Raw genomic sequence first — 16477 nt, 5'->3', positions numbered from 1 at the left:
AGCTGGATATTAAGATTTTGCGACAACATGATCCGATCGGACTTAGGCTTCTTTCACACTGGGGCGGTATTCAGGCGTTACAGCGCTAAAAATAGCGCCTGTGTAACGCCTGAAAAAAACCGGCCCCTTTAACTCCAGTGTGAAAGCCGGAGGGCTTTCACACTGGAGCGATGCGCTGGCAGGACGGTGAAAAAAGTCCTGCTAGCCGCATCTTTGCAGCGGTGAAGGAGCGGTGTATTCACCGCTCCTAAACCGCTCCTACCCATTGAAATCAATGGGACACCGCGGCAATACTGCCGGCAAAGCGCCGCTGCAGCGGCGCTTTGCGGGCGGGTTTAACCCCTTTTCGGCCGCTAGCGGGGGTTAAAACCACCCCGCTAGCGCCCGCACACCGCCGCTAAAACGACGGTAAAGCGCCGCTAAAAATAGCGGCACTTTACCGCCGACGCCGCTCCCGCTGCAGTGTGAAAGCAGCCTTAGTCCGAACATTTGTAAAGAATTCCGATCGGACAAAGTGCCACGCATGCTCAGATCAAATTCCTAGACCAAAGCTATTGGCTACTAGCCTGAACGTAGTCCCGTCGTAACTAAATAACGTCATCACGTTACGAACGATCGGATTTTCAGACAACTTTGCCCGACCGTGTATATGCAACACCAGTTTCGGACAAAATCCGTCGGACAAAATCCGACGGATTTTGTTGTCGGAATGTCCGACCGTGTGTACAAGGGCTTAGACTTTTGAAGACCTTGGAGCACCAGAACAATGGAAACGCCCAAAAAATGTTTTGGAAAGTAAACACCCCAACGTATATTCTATGAGGCACAATGAGTCTTTTGAACATGTAATTTTTTCCACAAGTTTTTGGAAAATGTGTAAAGAAAATGAAAACGCATTTTTTTTTTTTTTTACACAATGTTGTCCATTGATAAGATATTTCTAACACATCATAACACAACAAGGGCAACCCCACAATGATCAGGACTGTGCCCCAATCAGAGACAACCCCACAATGATCAGAACTGTACCCCAATCAGGGACAACCCCACAATGATCAGGACTGTACCCCAATCAGGGACAACCCCACAATGATCAGGACTGTACCCCAATCAGGGACAACCCCACAATGATCAGAACTGTACCCCAATCAGGGACAACCCCACAATGATCAGGACTGTACCCCAATCAGGGACAACCCCACAATGATCAGGACTGTGCCCCAATCAGAGACAACCCCACAATGATCAGAACTGTACCCCAATCAGGGACAACCCCACAATGATCAGGACTGTACCCCAATCAGGGACAACCCCACAATGATCAGGACTGTACCCCAATCAGCGGAAACCCCACAATGGCCAGAACTGTACCCCAATCATGGACAACCCCACAATGATCAGGACTGTACCCCACTCAGAGGCAACCCCACAATGATCAGGACTGTGCCCCAATCAGAGACAACCCCACAATGATCAGAACTGTACCCCAATCAGGGACAACCCCACAATGATCAGGACTGTACCCCAATCAGGGACAACCCCACAATGATCAGGACTGTACCCCAATCAGGGACAACCCCACAATGATCAGAACTGTACCCCAATCAGGGACAACCCCACAATGATCAGGACTGTACCCCAATCAGGGACAACCCCACAATGATCAGGACTGTGCCCCAATCAGAGACAACCCCACAATGATCAGAACTGTACCCCAATCAGGGACAACCCCACAATGATCAGGACTGTACCCCAATCAGGGACAACCCCACAATGATCAGGACTGTACCCCAATCAGCGGAAACCCCACAATGGCCAGAACTGTACCCCAATCATGGACAACCCCACAATGATCAGGACTGTACCCCACTCAGAGGCAACCCCACAATGATCAGGGCTATCCCCCAATCAGAGACATCCCCACAATGAGTACTGTACCCTGATCAGACACCCCCACAATGATCAAGTCTGTACCTTGATCAGGGACATCCCCACAATGATGAGGACTGTACCCCGATTAGGGACACCCCCACAATGATCAGGACTGTACCCCGACCAGGGACACCCCCACAATGATCAGGACTGTACCCCAATCAGAGACACCCCCACAATAATAAGGACTGTACCCCGATCAGAGACATCCCCACAATGATCAGGTCTGTACCCCGATCAGAGACACCCCCACAATGATCAGGTCTGTACCCCGATCAGGGACACCCCTACAATGATCAGGATTGTACCCCAATCAGAGACACCCCCACAATGATCAGGACTGTACCCTGATCAGAGACATCCCCACAATGATCAGGACTGTACCCTGATCAGAGACACCCCCACAATGATCAGTACTGTGCCCTGATTGGAGACACAATCACAATGATTAGAACTGTACCCCGATCAGGGACACCCCCACAATGATCAGGACTGTACCTTGATCAGAGACACCCCCACAATGATCAGGACTGTACTCTGATCAGAGACACCCCACAATGATCAGGACTGTACCCCAATCAGGGACACCCCCACAATGATCAGGACTGTACCCCGATCATGGACACCCTCACAATGATCAGGACTGTACTCTGATCAGAGACACCCCACAATGATCGGGACTGTACCCTGATCAGGGACACCCCCACAATAATCAGGACTGTACCCCGATCAGAGACACCCCCACAATGATCAGGACTGTACTCTGATCAGAGACACCCTCACAATAATTAGGACTGTACTCTGATCAGAGACACCACCACAATGATCAGTACTGTGCCCTGATAAGAGACACCCTCACAATAATCAGGACTGTACCCCTATCAGAGACACCCCCACAATGATCAGGACTGTACTGTGATCAGGGACACCCCCCCCAATGATCAGGACTGTACTGTGATCAGGGACACCCCCACAATGATCAGGACTGTACCCCAATCAGGGACACCACCACAATGATCAGGACTGTACTCTGATCAGAGACACCCCACAATGATCAGGACTGTACCCTGATCAGGGACACCCCCACAACGATCAGGACTGTACTCTGATCAGGGACACCCCACAATGATCAGGACTGTACCCCGATCAGAGACACCCCCACAATGATCAGGACTTTACTCTGATCAGAGACACCCTCACAATGATTAGGACTGTACTCTGATCAGGGACACCCCCACAATGATCAGTACTGTACTCTGATCAGAGACACCCCACAATGATCAGGACTGTACCCTGATCAGGGACACCCCCACAATGATCAGGACTGTACCCCAATCAGGGACACCCCCACAATGATCAGGACTGTACCCCAATCAGGGACACCCCCACAATGATCAGGACTGTACTCTGATCAGAGACACCCTAACAATGATTAGGACTGTACCCTGATCAGGGACACCCCCACAATGATCAGGACTGTACTCTGATCAGAGACACCCCACAATGATCAGGACTGTACCCTGATCAGGGACACCCCCACAATGATCAGGACTGTACCCCAATCAGAGACACCCCCACAATGATCAGGACTTTACTCTGATCAGAGACACCCTCACAATGATTAGGACTGTACTCTGATCAGAGACACCCCCGCATTGATCAGTACTGTGCCCTGATCAGAGACACCCTCACAATGATCCGGACTGTACCCCTATCAGAGACACCCCCACAATGATCAGGACTGTACTCTCATCAGGGATACCCCACAATGATCAGAACTGTACCCCAATCAGGGACACCCCCACAATGATCAGGACTGTACTCTGATCAGAGACACCCCTACAATGATCAGGACTGTACTCTGATCAGGGATACCCCACAATGATCAGGACTGTACCCCAATCAGGGACACCCATACAATGATCAGGACTGTACTCTGATCAGAGACACCCTAACAATGATCAGGACTGTACCCTGATCAGGGACACCCCCACAATGATCAGGACTGTACTCTGATCAGAGACACCCCCACAATGATCAGGACTGTACTCTGATCAGAGACACCCCCACAATGATCAGGACTGTACTCTGATCAGAGACACCCCTACAATGATCAGGACTGTACTCTGATCAGGGATACCCCACAATGATCAGGACTGTACCCCAATCAGGGACACCCATACAATGATCAGGACTGTACTCTGATCAGAGACACCCCCACAATGATCAGGACTGTACTCTGATCAGAGACACCCCCACAATGATCAGGACTGTACTCTGATCAGAGACACCCCCACAATGATCAGGACTGTACTCTGATCAGAGACACCCCCACAATGATCAGGACTGTACTCTGATCAGATACACCTCCACAATGATCAGTACACAGTAGGTGTTGTCCAGCTTGTCAGTGATAGGGATGATGATCCCCACTATCGGTGCTCAGAGGTGAGATCGGAGCTGCTCGGTCGGGTGTTGCATGGGCTGTCAGCGTTGGAGGGGTTAACGTTAACCCTTTGGTGCACACGCTCCACCCCGAGGTATTTGCGTCACTGGGAGGTTCCTGTGGCTGCTGGGTGACACCTAGAGCAGCGCTGTGCTGTTCCAGTCTATCTTTGCAAGCGCAGAGAGAACACCGGCTGGGCTTCCCAGTATCATCATCACCAGTGCACGGCACAGGACTCCCCTCTGTATACCCAGCAAGGTGCAGAGGAGAGCGGAGGAGAGCGGAGGAGAGAAGTCTTCATCCCATTCACAGGCTCACCGCAGAACTAGAGGAGTGAGGGAATCCCCAGCGGGCGGCGATGGCTGGGAAGTGAGCAGGTGCAGAGGGACTGGCATTGCACACATCATGCTTCTTCTACAAACTTGAGGAGAGGAGCTTAGCGCTGGGACCGAACCTTCATCACAGAGGAGAGGAGCTCACCCTGCAGACATGTCAGAACCAGCGCTGGACTTCTCCAAAGTGGAAAGTTTTTTGGACAGCCACCCAGATCTGTTTGAGGATTACCTGATCAGGAAAGGCAAGCAGTGCATGGTGGAGAAGTGGCTGAAGAGGAACCAGCTACCCAAGACACCTCTGAACTCCAGCACTGATGACAAGAACAAGGACTCTTGGGGGAATAGAGGGGAAGGCTTGCAGAGGAGAGCATCCCAAAAGGAGCTGAGGAAAAGCTTTGCCAGGTCCAAGGCCATCAATGTCAACAGGACCTATGATGAGCATGTCAACTCCAGAGCCCAGGAGCCCCTGACTAGCATGAGGAGAAGGGCATTGCTCAGAAAGGCTAGTTCTCTTCCACCCACCACTGCCCACATTCTCAGTGCATTGCTGGAATCCAGGGTCAACATCCCCCAGTACACATCCACTGCCATTGACTACAAGTACTACCTGAAGGAGAACAATGAGAGGGAGTTCTTCCTGGAGTTGGTGAAGGACATCTCCAATGAACTCAACCTGACCAGTCTTTGCTATAAGATCTTGATTTTCGTGTGCATCATGGTGGACGCTGACCGGTGCTCTTTGTTCTTGGTGGAGGGCTCCGCCAACAAGAAAAGTTTGGTCTCAAAGTTCTTTGATGTTCATACAGGGATCACTCTACTGCCTTCCTGCAGAATGGAGAACTCCAATGAAGTCCAGGTGCCCTGGGGAAAGGGCATCATTGGTTATGTTGCTGAGCATGGAGAGACAGTTAATATCCCTGATGCTTACCAGGTAGGTCAATGTTCCTCATCTGGTGCCTCACTGTAAGGGCAAGGGTTTTATCAGTTATGTTGATGACCATGGAGAAAGGGTCAATGTTATTATTATAAAGGATTTATATAGCGTCAACAGTTTGTGTAGTGCTTTACAACATAAAGGGAGGCAATACACTTATGATTCAAGACAAGAGGGTCCCTAATGCTTACCAGGTAGGTCAATGTTCTTCACCTGGTTCCTCATTGTAAGGGAAAGGGTGTCATCGGTTAAAGAGGGAGTCCACTGGAAAAAAAAATATTAAAAGCCAGCAGCTATAAATACTGCAGCTGCTGACTTTTAATAAATGGACACTTACCTGTCCCAGGGTCCAGCGATGTCGGCAGCTGAGGCCGTTTGATCGTTCGGCTCTCGGCTGCTACCGCCGCCATTCTCGGTGAGGGAATCACGAAGTGAAGCGTTGCGGCTTCACTTCCCGGTTCCCTACTGCGCATGCGCGAGTCACACACCGCAATGGGAATGGTCCGCGCTGTCTCTGGGACCCGTGTGTGTCCCAGCAGACAGCGCGCCGGGACAGGAAGAGGCATAGACTCCTGTGGGAGTCTATGCCCGGAAGTGGGTGCAAATACCTGTCTTAGACAGGTATCTGCACCCCCCTCCCCACTGAAAGGTGCCAACTGTGACACCGGAGGGGGGGAGGGTTCCGATGAGCGGAAGTTCCACTTTATGGTGGAACCCCGCTTTAAGTTGATGAGCATGGAAAAATGGTCAATATTATTATTATTATTATTATTATTATTATTATTATTATTATTATTGTTCAAGATTTATTTAGCGTCAACAGTTTACGCAGTGCTTTACAAAATACAAAGGAGACAATACAGTTACAATTCAAGTCAATAGGGTCCCTAATGCTTACCAGGTAGGTAATGTTCTGCACTGGTTCCTCATTGTAAGGGAAAGGGTGTCATCGGTTAAGTTGATGAGCATGGAGAAATGGTCAATATTATTATTATTGTTCAAGATTTATATAGCGTCAACAGTTTACGCAGTGCTTTACGAAATACAAAGGAGACAATACAGTTACAATTCAAGTCGATAGGGTCCCTAATGCTTACCAGGTAGGTCAATGTTCCTCACCTGGTGCCTCACTGTAAAATAAAGGACAGCTATGTTGCTGAGCATGAACAAAGGGTCAATATTATTATTATACAGGATTTATATAACGTAAAGGTGAGAGGAAGGTAGCGCGGCCCCTCAACTGAAGAGTGACCCTCAGAAGTGAATCACTCTTTACATCAGTGAGTGCAAGTGTTACATTAATCCCCAATAGTGCAGTGTATTAAACCACTAAAAATGCATATGATAGCAAATAAACTATAAAGTGCAATGTGCTAATAGATGATCCACTACTAAGTGCGTGACACAACAGCTTACCATAAATTTGCAAAGACACACAAATATACAAGTCATCAAAATGAAAACTGTGAAAAAATCCTCTAAAAAATTGATGAAAATAAAATTAATCCTCAAAAAAAAAGAGAGAAAAAAAAAAAGAACCCAAAAAATGTCCTCATGCATGTTTAACGCATTATATAATGAATGAGTCTTTAGTATAAATATATGCAATGTTCCCAAGTGACTTGTGCAAATGTCCAAAGTGCTTTGTGTATACACTTATGACTCCAGTGCAACAAAATGATGAAGTGACAGTGGTGCTCCCCTTCGGTTCCACACTCACCAGATCTTTGTACCCCTGCATGGGTAAAACACATGTAATCAGGTTTGCTTTAATGGCATTATCTAGACTGATGACCCCATCCGTGCTACACCAGACCGCAGGATATCCTCATATAAGTGGACATAAAAAATGGGTACACATAGCGTGACTCTGCTATTTATTAGCCACACAATTTAAAAAACAGGGCAATCCATATGCCCGACCGGCAAAAATAAGACAGGTAGAACACAGTAAAAGCCGTCCAAGCTGGCATGCATTCCACAGACTGGAAAAGAACACTGACCGGAAGTGACAGTGTGTACTAGGCTCCGCCTTATGCGTTTCGTCATTCATTATATATGCATTAAACTCACGAGGACATTTTTTTTGGTTATTTTTTTTTTTTTTCTCTTTTTTTTTTTTTTGAGGATTAATATTATTGTCAACAATTTTTTAGAGGGTTTTTTCTATACATTCACAGTTTTCATTTTTAAAGACGTGTATATTTGTGTGTTTTTGCAAGTTTATGGTAGGCTGTGTCACGCACTTAGTAGTGGATCATGTATTAGCACATTGCACTTTATAGTTTATTTGCTATCATATGCATTTTTAATGGTTTAATACACTGGACTATTGTGGATTAATTTAACACTTGCACTCACTGATGTGAAGTGTGATACACTTCTGAGGGTCACTCTTCAGTTGAGGGGCAGCGCCACCTTCCTCTTTCTCACACCTTTGCAATTTATTTGCTCCAATTTTTGGTAGTTTTCTAGAGGAGGCAGCAGCCCAACATAATCCTAAGCGCAAAATTTCATTAATTAATTATATAGGATTTATATAGCGCCAACAGTTAGCGCAGTGCTTTACAAAATAAATGGAGACAAAACAGTAAGGCTCCATGCACACTGAAGCTCAAAAAAGCTTTTACTGGACGCCAGATTGCTGGCAGAAAACGCTGGTTGAAAAACATGCTTTTAACAGCGTTTGTACTAGCATTTATGAGCGTTTATTAGCGTTAGCGTTTATGAGCGGTTTCAATAAAAATACACAGAGGACACTCCAAAAATCCTACAGTGCATTCCAAACTCCTACAATGCATTGAAAAAATAGAATTCTGAACACTAATTAACGCGTGTTTATGAGTGTTTATGAGCGTTTATTGGTGTTTGTCGTTTTTTGGCGGTGAAAAACGGCACTTTGAACGTGAATTTCTGGCGTTCAGAAAAAAGCCCATAAACTCCACTGCTCATTAAAGCTAAAAAACGTCCATGTGTGCATGGACACATAGGCTAACATAGAGTGGAGTTTATGGGCTTTTAAAAAAAAAACGCCCAAACTCCAATAAACTGCAGTTTATGAGCTCCAGTGTGCATGGAGCCTAATGATTCAAGACAAGAGGGTCCCTAATGCTTACTAGGTAGGTCAGTGTTCCTCACCTGGTTCCTCATTGTAAGTTAACCCCCCTGACGGTATTCCCGAGTCTGACTCGGGGTGGATTTTTTATACCAAGAGCGGTATCCCCGAGTCAGACTCGGGACTGCATCGCTGGATCCAGGAGGAGGTTTACTTACCTTCTCCCTTGGATCCAGCGTTGTCTCCCCGCTGTACGAGCGAGCCGTGTCTCGCTCGATGCATTACATCGCCGATCTCCGTGCCCTGCGAGCGTTGCGACGCACGGGCACGGAGATCGGCGCCAAATTCAAAAAGTGAAACAAACAGTAAACATACAGTATAATGTAATCTTACAGATTACATTGCTGTATGTAAATATTTCACATCCCCGTTGTCCCTAGTGGTCTGCCCAGTGTCCTGCATGCAGTTTTATATAATAAAAACTGTTCTTTATGCCTGGAAACTGGAGATTGTCCATAGCAACCAAAACTGTCACTGTACATCAAAAATGATTTTAGACCAGCTAGAAAACAGCGATAATAAATTAGAATCACTCGCAGAATTGAGCGATAGCGATTTGTGGGGAGATCCGTCATCAAATACTGAAAAGTAATGACAGTGACAATTCTGCAACTGAGCAAATTTCAGTGTTTTTGATTTGATTACATTATTGAATAATTTTTATTATTGTTATATTATTATTTGGTACAATTATTTATAATTATTTATTATATTATAATTTATGATTTAATTTTTCAAACTTTATCATACCCGGGATGTCTGCTAGACTCTGGTTTGGACAGATTTAAGAGAGTTATTCCTAAGAATTGCAGGACTACAATATAAAACGCCAAATTTTCATGCAAAATAATGGTACCGCTTTTAGCACCTAAAATCCGAAATAATCGTACCACCAGGGAGGTTAAAGGGTGTCATCAGTTATGTTGATGCTCATGGAGAAATGGTCAATATTTTTATTATACAAGATTTATATAGCGTCGACTGTTTGCGCAGTGCTTTAAAAAAATAAAGGGAGACAATACAGTTACGATTCAAGACAAGAAGGTCCCTGATGCTTACCATGTAGATCAATGTTCCTCACCTGATGGCTCAGTATAAGGATTCAGTTAATGACTAGAGTTGGGGGACATAATTTGCCGGACTGATTGCCCAGGCAGATTACAGTAATCTTTCTAAACAAGGCGTTGGGTTCCCAGTTGCATTGATTCGCAAGAGATCCAACTCGCTGATGGTCAGTGATTCTTTGGCACCTAATGACTTTGACTAGTGCTCAAGCCTATGGGAATTACAGCTGTCCATCAGCAATCAGCATTGCAAGGCAATATTTGCAATGGATGAGCATGGTTGTACTTATCTTGCACTTGCTATTAATGGAGGTCTACTTGGCCACACTGTAGCTAATGAATTCCTTTATTTTCTGACATCACATTTGTAACCATGGGCTACATTTAATATGTATTTATAGGTATATATGTATGGTTTATGTGTATCATAAAAATATTCACTGACACACTGTAACATTGAGCTTTGGAGAGTCTTTGTCGGCATGCTTTATATTTTCATTATAAGATGCATTGTATGTAGCATAAATAAACACAGCATACAGTAAATACAGTATATAGCGCTACCATGTAATTGAGAGGCAAACTACACACCGACGTCGAATTGTTTAACTGGCCTGGTTTCAGGTTGCTTATTTCAAGTAGGGCACATGATAAACTCTGTATTTCTTGATCTAGTTTATGAATTTTTACATTGCTGGATTACCATTTCCAGATTTTTTATTTTTTTTTTAACATCTGTCCAAAAAAATAGCTCAAACTTTTTTGAAGGAAACATTACCATGACACTGGACTCCTTAACGGTGATGGTCTGTTGTCATTTTTGGCTGCAATGCTTTTTACTTTAACACTTTAGCAATTTTGAATATTAAAGGACCCTTATCAAATAAAAAAAAATCTTTTGTATTCTTGTAGACAACATGGCTAAGACTTGAAAACATTTTTTACAAATGCCTTTATATCCATTTTTCTCCACTTTTCTATAAAGACTAAAGATGGCCATACCCTTATAGAGTCAGGCGCTGAATGAAAGAAATCTGACAGGTTCCTCTATCCACGCTAAACAAGGCAGAGGGATGAATCTCCTCTGCCAGATTTTGTATGCTGACCGCCGGGTCCAGTGGCTGTCAGAATATCTGACCGGTGCCTGCATCTCATGGGGATACAGACAATTTTCCACCCAGTTACCTTTGACAAAATTCAAGCTGGAGGGTGCGGTCAGGTGCCAACATGCTGAATCGAGCAAAATCTGACCAGCGTATGGCAGCCTTAAAGTGGTTGTAAAGGCAGTTTTTTAATGCTTTTTTTTTTAACCTTCTGTGTGCAGCAGCTGCCCCAGCACCCCTTAATACTTACCTGAGCCCCATCTCTTCCAGCGATGTCCAGGAGTGACTCGGCCATCTGGGACTCACCCTTCTAATTGGCTGAGACACAGTAGCTGCGCCATTGGCTACTGCTGCTGTCAATCAAAGTCGGTTAGCCAATCAGGAGCGAGAGGTGGTGGGGCCGAACTGGGGCTCCGTGTCTGAGTAGTTACATTTTTTTATACTGTCCCTTTAAACTAATTTTTTTGGATCACTTTTACTCCTATTACAAGGCATGCAAACATGCCCTTATAAAGGAAAGCAAGCATGACAGGACCTCTTTAATGTGAGATTTGGGGTCAAAAAGACCTCAGACCTCACATTTACACTTAAATGCAATAAAAAAATAAATAAATTGTCCTTTTTAAGGCCGTTGGGTGGAAGTGACATTTGACGTCGTTTCCATCATCCAATCACATTGAATCAAGTGGGGGCCATCACTCGACTTCCTGCCTCTCAGGGGACAGATCCGGTAAGTGGCGGAGACAACCGCGGTGGGAGTGGGGTGGGCACCACCCCCACCACCGATAAAAGTGATCTTACGGGGAATCTGCCACTTTTATCTGAAAGCTTACCGCCCGTCATTGAAGAAAATACCAGCGTTATGGCAGCTATCTGCTGCTATAACAACAGTATTTAACTTCAAAGTACCAATCGACGGCGGGCGGTCCAGAAATGGTTAAAGCTGAAAGTTTATGTATGGACATTTTTGAATCGTTACATTGGATAAATATAAGTATGCATGTGCAATACCTGGCCAATCCCCATGGCAGCAGGAAATTACTGCGGTAGCCACTGCTACTACAGTGATCACCACTGTCTTTCAGGTCCCATGCCGAGTGTCTGCCCTGCTACTTAGTGGACACGGGAGGTCATTTGGTTGGCATTGGCGCCATTCAGAGAACGCTTTACATTTTCTCGAATGGTGCTAAACATTCTCTAATTGGACAAGGTGGAGAGGTGAGATGATGGTGTCACAATTACCACCTTGTCCAATTAGAGAATGCTTGGAATGCATTGAGGAAATGCAAAACCCCCTCTGAATGATGTTTGTGCCGAGTGACCACCCACTTGTGTTCACTAAGCAGCAGGGCAGCTGCTTGGCACAGAACCTGGAAGACAGCGATGATCACTGTAGTAGCGATGCCTACCATAGTGATTTCCAGCTTCCACGAGGATCAGCCTGGTATGGCAAATGCATACTTTTGTTGGTCCAAGCTGGATCAAGGTAGCGATGCAAAAATATCTATACATAGACTTCAACTTTAGAGTGAAACCTCAATCTCAATCCAACATTGACTATTTTATACTTATGCTACTAGCCTTAGTAAGTAGATAGGAAAGATATCATATTTACTTGTTTTAAACTTTTTCTTTTTTTTTTTTTTACATTTTTTACATTTCTTCAGTTACGTTTCGGTAAGTTTTCAGGCCTAGGAAAATTATGTCATGCATCCTAGAAGTCTTCAGAAAGAGAGAAGGAGATTTTTAATCTAAGCACACTCTATATGCCTGAACTAAGGGCAGGTGGATTCCAGGAGGTAAATGCTACATGAATCATCTGTCCTTACTCAAGATGGCCAAAGCCAGAAATGCTAGGGGTGTTTTTCAAATGAATTTCTCAGGAAAATAAAGCATGGAGAGATGGATGGGTGAGATTTCTTTGAATATAAAAATGATTTATGTGGTTTAAATCAATATTTTTGGTTGCTTTAACTATTTGCTGTAATTGTTCAAGCACCCCAGTAGCATTACAGTTTGTTCCAACTCCTGGCATTCTCACGTATAAATAACACTAAGCCTACTTTCACACTGGGGCAGTGCTGGCGTCATCGGTAAAGCTCGTTTTAGCGGCGCTTTACCACTGTTAGCGGTAGCAGGGCGCTTTTAACCCCCAAGAAGGGGTTAAAAGTGCCCGTGATGCGCATGAAATGCATTTCGGAAGAGGTGCCCATTCTTTCCAAAGATGCTGCTTGCAGGAGTTTTTTTACCCATCCTGCAAGCGCACCACTCCAGTGTGAAAGTACTCAAGCTTTCACACTGGGGTGGCTTGAGAGGTAGTTTTTAGGCGCTTTACCGGCGCTATTTTTAGAATTTAAAATGCCTGAAAACTGCCCCATTGTGCAAGGGGTCGAAAAGTGCTGCATGTGAAAAAAACATTAAAGGGTTTGGTAACTCATATAAGTCTATGCCAGCCCCTCTATTAGAGGCTGGCATAGCACACTATGTAAATAGTTTGTAAACTGGGCTGTGCATGTGAAGCTTAGCTTACAGCACCAGCCTGATCTCTGTACCAGGATGGCTAGCTCCTGTGCATGTCAGGAGGGACGTCATCCCGTGCCTGCCAAAAACTAGCACACAGAAGTAAATGCCAGTGAGGAACAGGGACTGTTGGAGCAAGGGTGATTAAAGCTCACTTTAGTTCTGCTTTAAGTCTATAAATACCCAAAGGGCTTCTTTACACCTGCAGTTGGGGAGAAAAAAACAGTTGAGCCACATTTTTACTGCCTCATTCAATCCCCCCTAGACTGCAAAGGTAGAAAATGGGGGTGTACACATGCTGCAGCTGCGATGCTTTGCCTGTCAAGAGCCCAGTGAAGACCGATTCATTGTGGATCATACTTCAAAGGGCACCACAAGTATAAACAAACTCTTAGGATCCGTTCAAACCTGGGCGATTGGAATCACAGGCGGAAACGCCACGATTCTGCCTGTGATTACAAAACACAGCAAATCGCAGGACGGTTGTGCGATGCCATTACTTCTTAATGGCACCCCAATCACGCTGCAATTTTACCGTATAATAAATCGCGGCACATCATAACTCTGTCGCTCAAAAGAAGCTCGTGTTGCGATCTGCCGTGATTGCAGTGCAAATTTATCGTGGCAGAATTGTGGCGCGATTGGGGTACCATTAAGAAGTAATGGCTTTACACAAGCATCCCACTATTTGCCACAATTTGAAATCACAGGCAGAATCACGGCGGTTCCACTCGCGATTCCAATTGCCCACATGTGAACGGAGCCTTACACCTTAAACCGCCATTCCACCTGCAAATTTTTTTTTTAAAGTCAGCAGCTACAAACGCTGTAGCTACTGACATTTAATAAGGACGATTACTTGTCCAGGGAGCCCGCAATGTCGCCCCCCCCCCCCCCCCCCAGGCCTATCCGTCCATCAGATCGGGTGCAGGTGCCACCATTCTAATTAAGGGAAACTGGCGTTGGAGCCTTGCGGCTTCACTGCCCGTTTCCTACTGCGCATGTGCGAGTCGCCCAGCGCTTTGTGAAGGGCCGGCTGTCTTCTGGGACACACACACATGTCCCAGAAGACATTGGGGGGGCTTGCTGAAGAAGAAATGACGTCCTGCGCCGTGGACTGGATGGATCAGAAGTACAGGCTGTACTTCATAAAAAGGTAAGTTACAAGAATTTTTTTTCTTTAACTAGCCAAAAACGAAGGGTGGAGAGGTGGTCTTTCATTTAAGGCCACCTCTCAAACCTGGGTGGAACTCCGCTTTAAGTAAAACTACATGTAGATGGGTGTTGTTGTCAGGCACAACCTTTTCCTTTGTGCTGCTCAAATTTATGTGCACTTGATACATCTGAAGAAACGTGGTTAAAGCCGGTTATAGACAGCCTCTGAACTTTAGTTGACATTACTCCATTGTAATCAGATGTGGACTCTAGCCATATCTGAATGCTGCAGTCTAGCCACTCTCATTTGCCAATCTGAATGAGGCCTAAATCAGTCAATTGCAGGAGGCCAGTGTGAATGTAGCCTTAGGTTTTATATAGAGTCTGGACTCCACCATCTAAAAAAAGCTAAAATATTTGGGTGGACTGACCCTTTATCATTTGATTTATGGTAGGCTAACTGGCTCCTGTCTAAATTGGCCCTAGTATATGTACTCTATGTATGAAGGTGAGTTAGGGGCCTTAGATTGTAAGCTCCTTGAGGGTAGAGACTGATATGAATGTGTGATATATATGTTGTGGTAGTGTGGTGCCCCACCAGCAGAAGGATGCAGGGTGCTCAACCAGGCAGGTTGAGGGGCTCCAGGGGAGTTGTTTATTTTTAAGGAACCTGGCAATTCAGTTTCCTCATTGTTTACTAAAGTCCACTTTCGGACCTGGAGCCCGGGGATTTTTTAGCGATCCGGTGGGGTGAAATCCCCAGTCCTGGGTCCGGGTTTTGAGATCCACCAGCATTCTGACTGGTCAGGTGTGTGCTGGGCTATTTGTAGACACCTGACCATGGTTCTGGGCTCCACCCTCCTGAGGAGTCCAGGCAGGGCCGCCTTTATTATTGAACGGACCCTGGGCAAACATTTTCTTGGGCCCCCTCTTCCATGCAATTTCACTCTCCACATGCTTTGAGACATACAATAAATAGCAGCTAGACTCAAAATCAGTTTGCTGAATCAGATCAGGCAGCGATTGCGATTGGTTGCCAGAGGTTACAGTGTATCATTACGGCTCACTGACTGGCTGATAGAGGTTACAGCACATAACTTCTGCTTGTTGATTGGTTGCTAGAGATTACCGTACATCAATACTGCTCACTTATTGATTGTTAGAGGTTACTGGACATCTATACCACTCACTAATTGGTTGGTAGAGGTTACTGCACATTATTACTGCTCACTAATTGGTTCCTAGAGGTTACTGCATATTCTTGCCACGCAATGACTGTTCACGTGCACCAAAATTCAGGGTGCTGTGGCACCATGTTATTTTTGAAGAAAGGTTCCACCGCCAATTTGCTTACCTTTGCAGAACAGGCTAATGTTCGGCTTAATGACTATAGTTGTGGGCAGGACTTTCAAGCATGCCCCTTTACCTCCCCAGCATTCAGCAGAAGTGATGGTAGATATGACCTCAGGGGGACATGATATACATATGAATGCTGTGGACCACTATTTACATATTAATGCAAGTTATTTACATATAAACACAGGGTCTGCAGGTGAGTCATCTGTACATGGCAAAAGGGCAGAGCTGGGCAGCAGCAACAGAACTTTACACTGAGATATTGGGACATAGCATGGGACTAAAACTTCAAGGGACAAGGGAATTTAAACTGGGATAGTTGGTAAGTAAGAGGCAGCTGCTTTTGGCCCCACAAAAATGATGGGGCCCAGGGCAGCTGTCCCTTTTGCCCTGCCTTAAAAATGGTCCTGAATATAGGCAAGCAAGGGAGAACTGTCCATGTCTGCACAGTTCGGTCTGTCAGAGCAGACAGAGGGTCCAAGCCTGTGAGCTAGAACAGCAAGGAAGCTGGAAGAGT

The 16477-nt window shown here is 45.5% G+C and overlaps 1 protein-coding gene across 1 annotated transcript in view; it reads left to right on the top strand.

The window, feature by feature from the left end:
* Positions 1 to 4544: 4544 nt before the first annotated feature.
* Positions 4545 to 16477, top strand: part of PDE11A (phosphodiesterase 11A) — an 899055-nt gene continuing 887122 nt past the window's right edge. Inside the window, exon 1 of the mRNA XM_077448090.1 lies at positions 4545 to 5644. Within this exon, the coding sequence (XP_077304216.1) occupies positions 4868 to 5644 (777 nt within the window). The 5' untranslated portion in view covers positions 4545 to 4867. The remainder of the gene's footprint in view (positions 5645 to 16477) is intronic.

This window comes from Lithobates pipiens, unplaced genomic scaffold, assembly GCF_037356315.1.
Source record: "Lithobates pipiens isolate NorthernLeopardFrog02 unplaced genomic scaffold, aLitPip1_a1.2 Scaffold_22, whole genome shotgun sequence".
NCBI lineage: Eukaryota > Metazoa > Chordata > Amphibia > Anura > Ranidae > Lithobates > Lithobates pipiens.
Note: the sequence above shows the minus strand (reverse complement) of the source record. Positions and strands in the feature narration are given on the sequence as shown.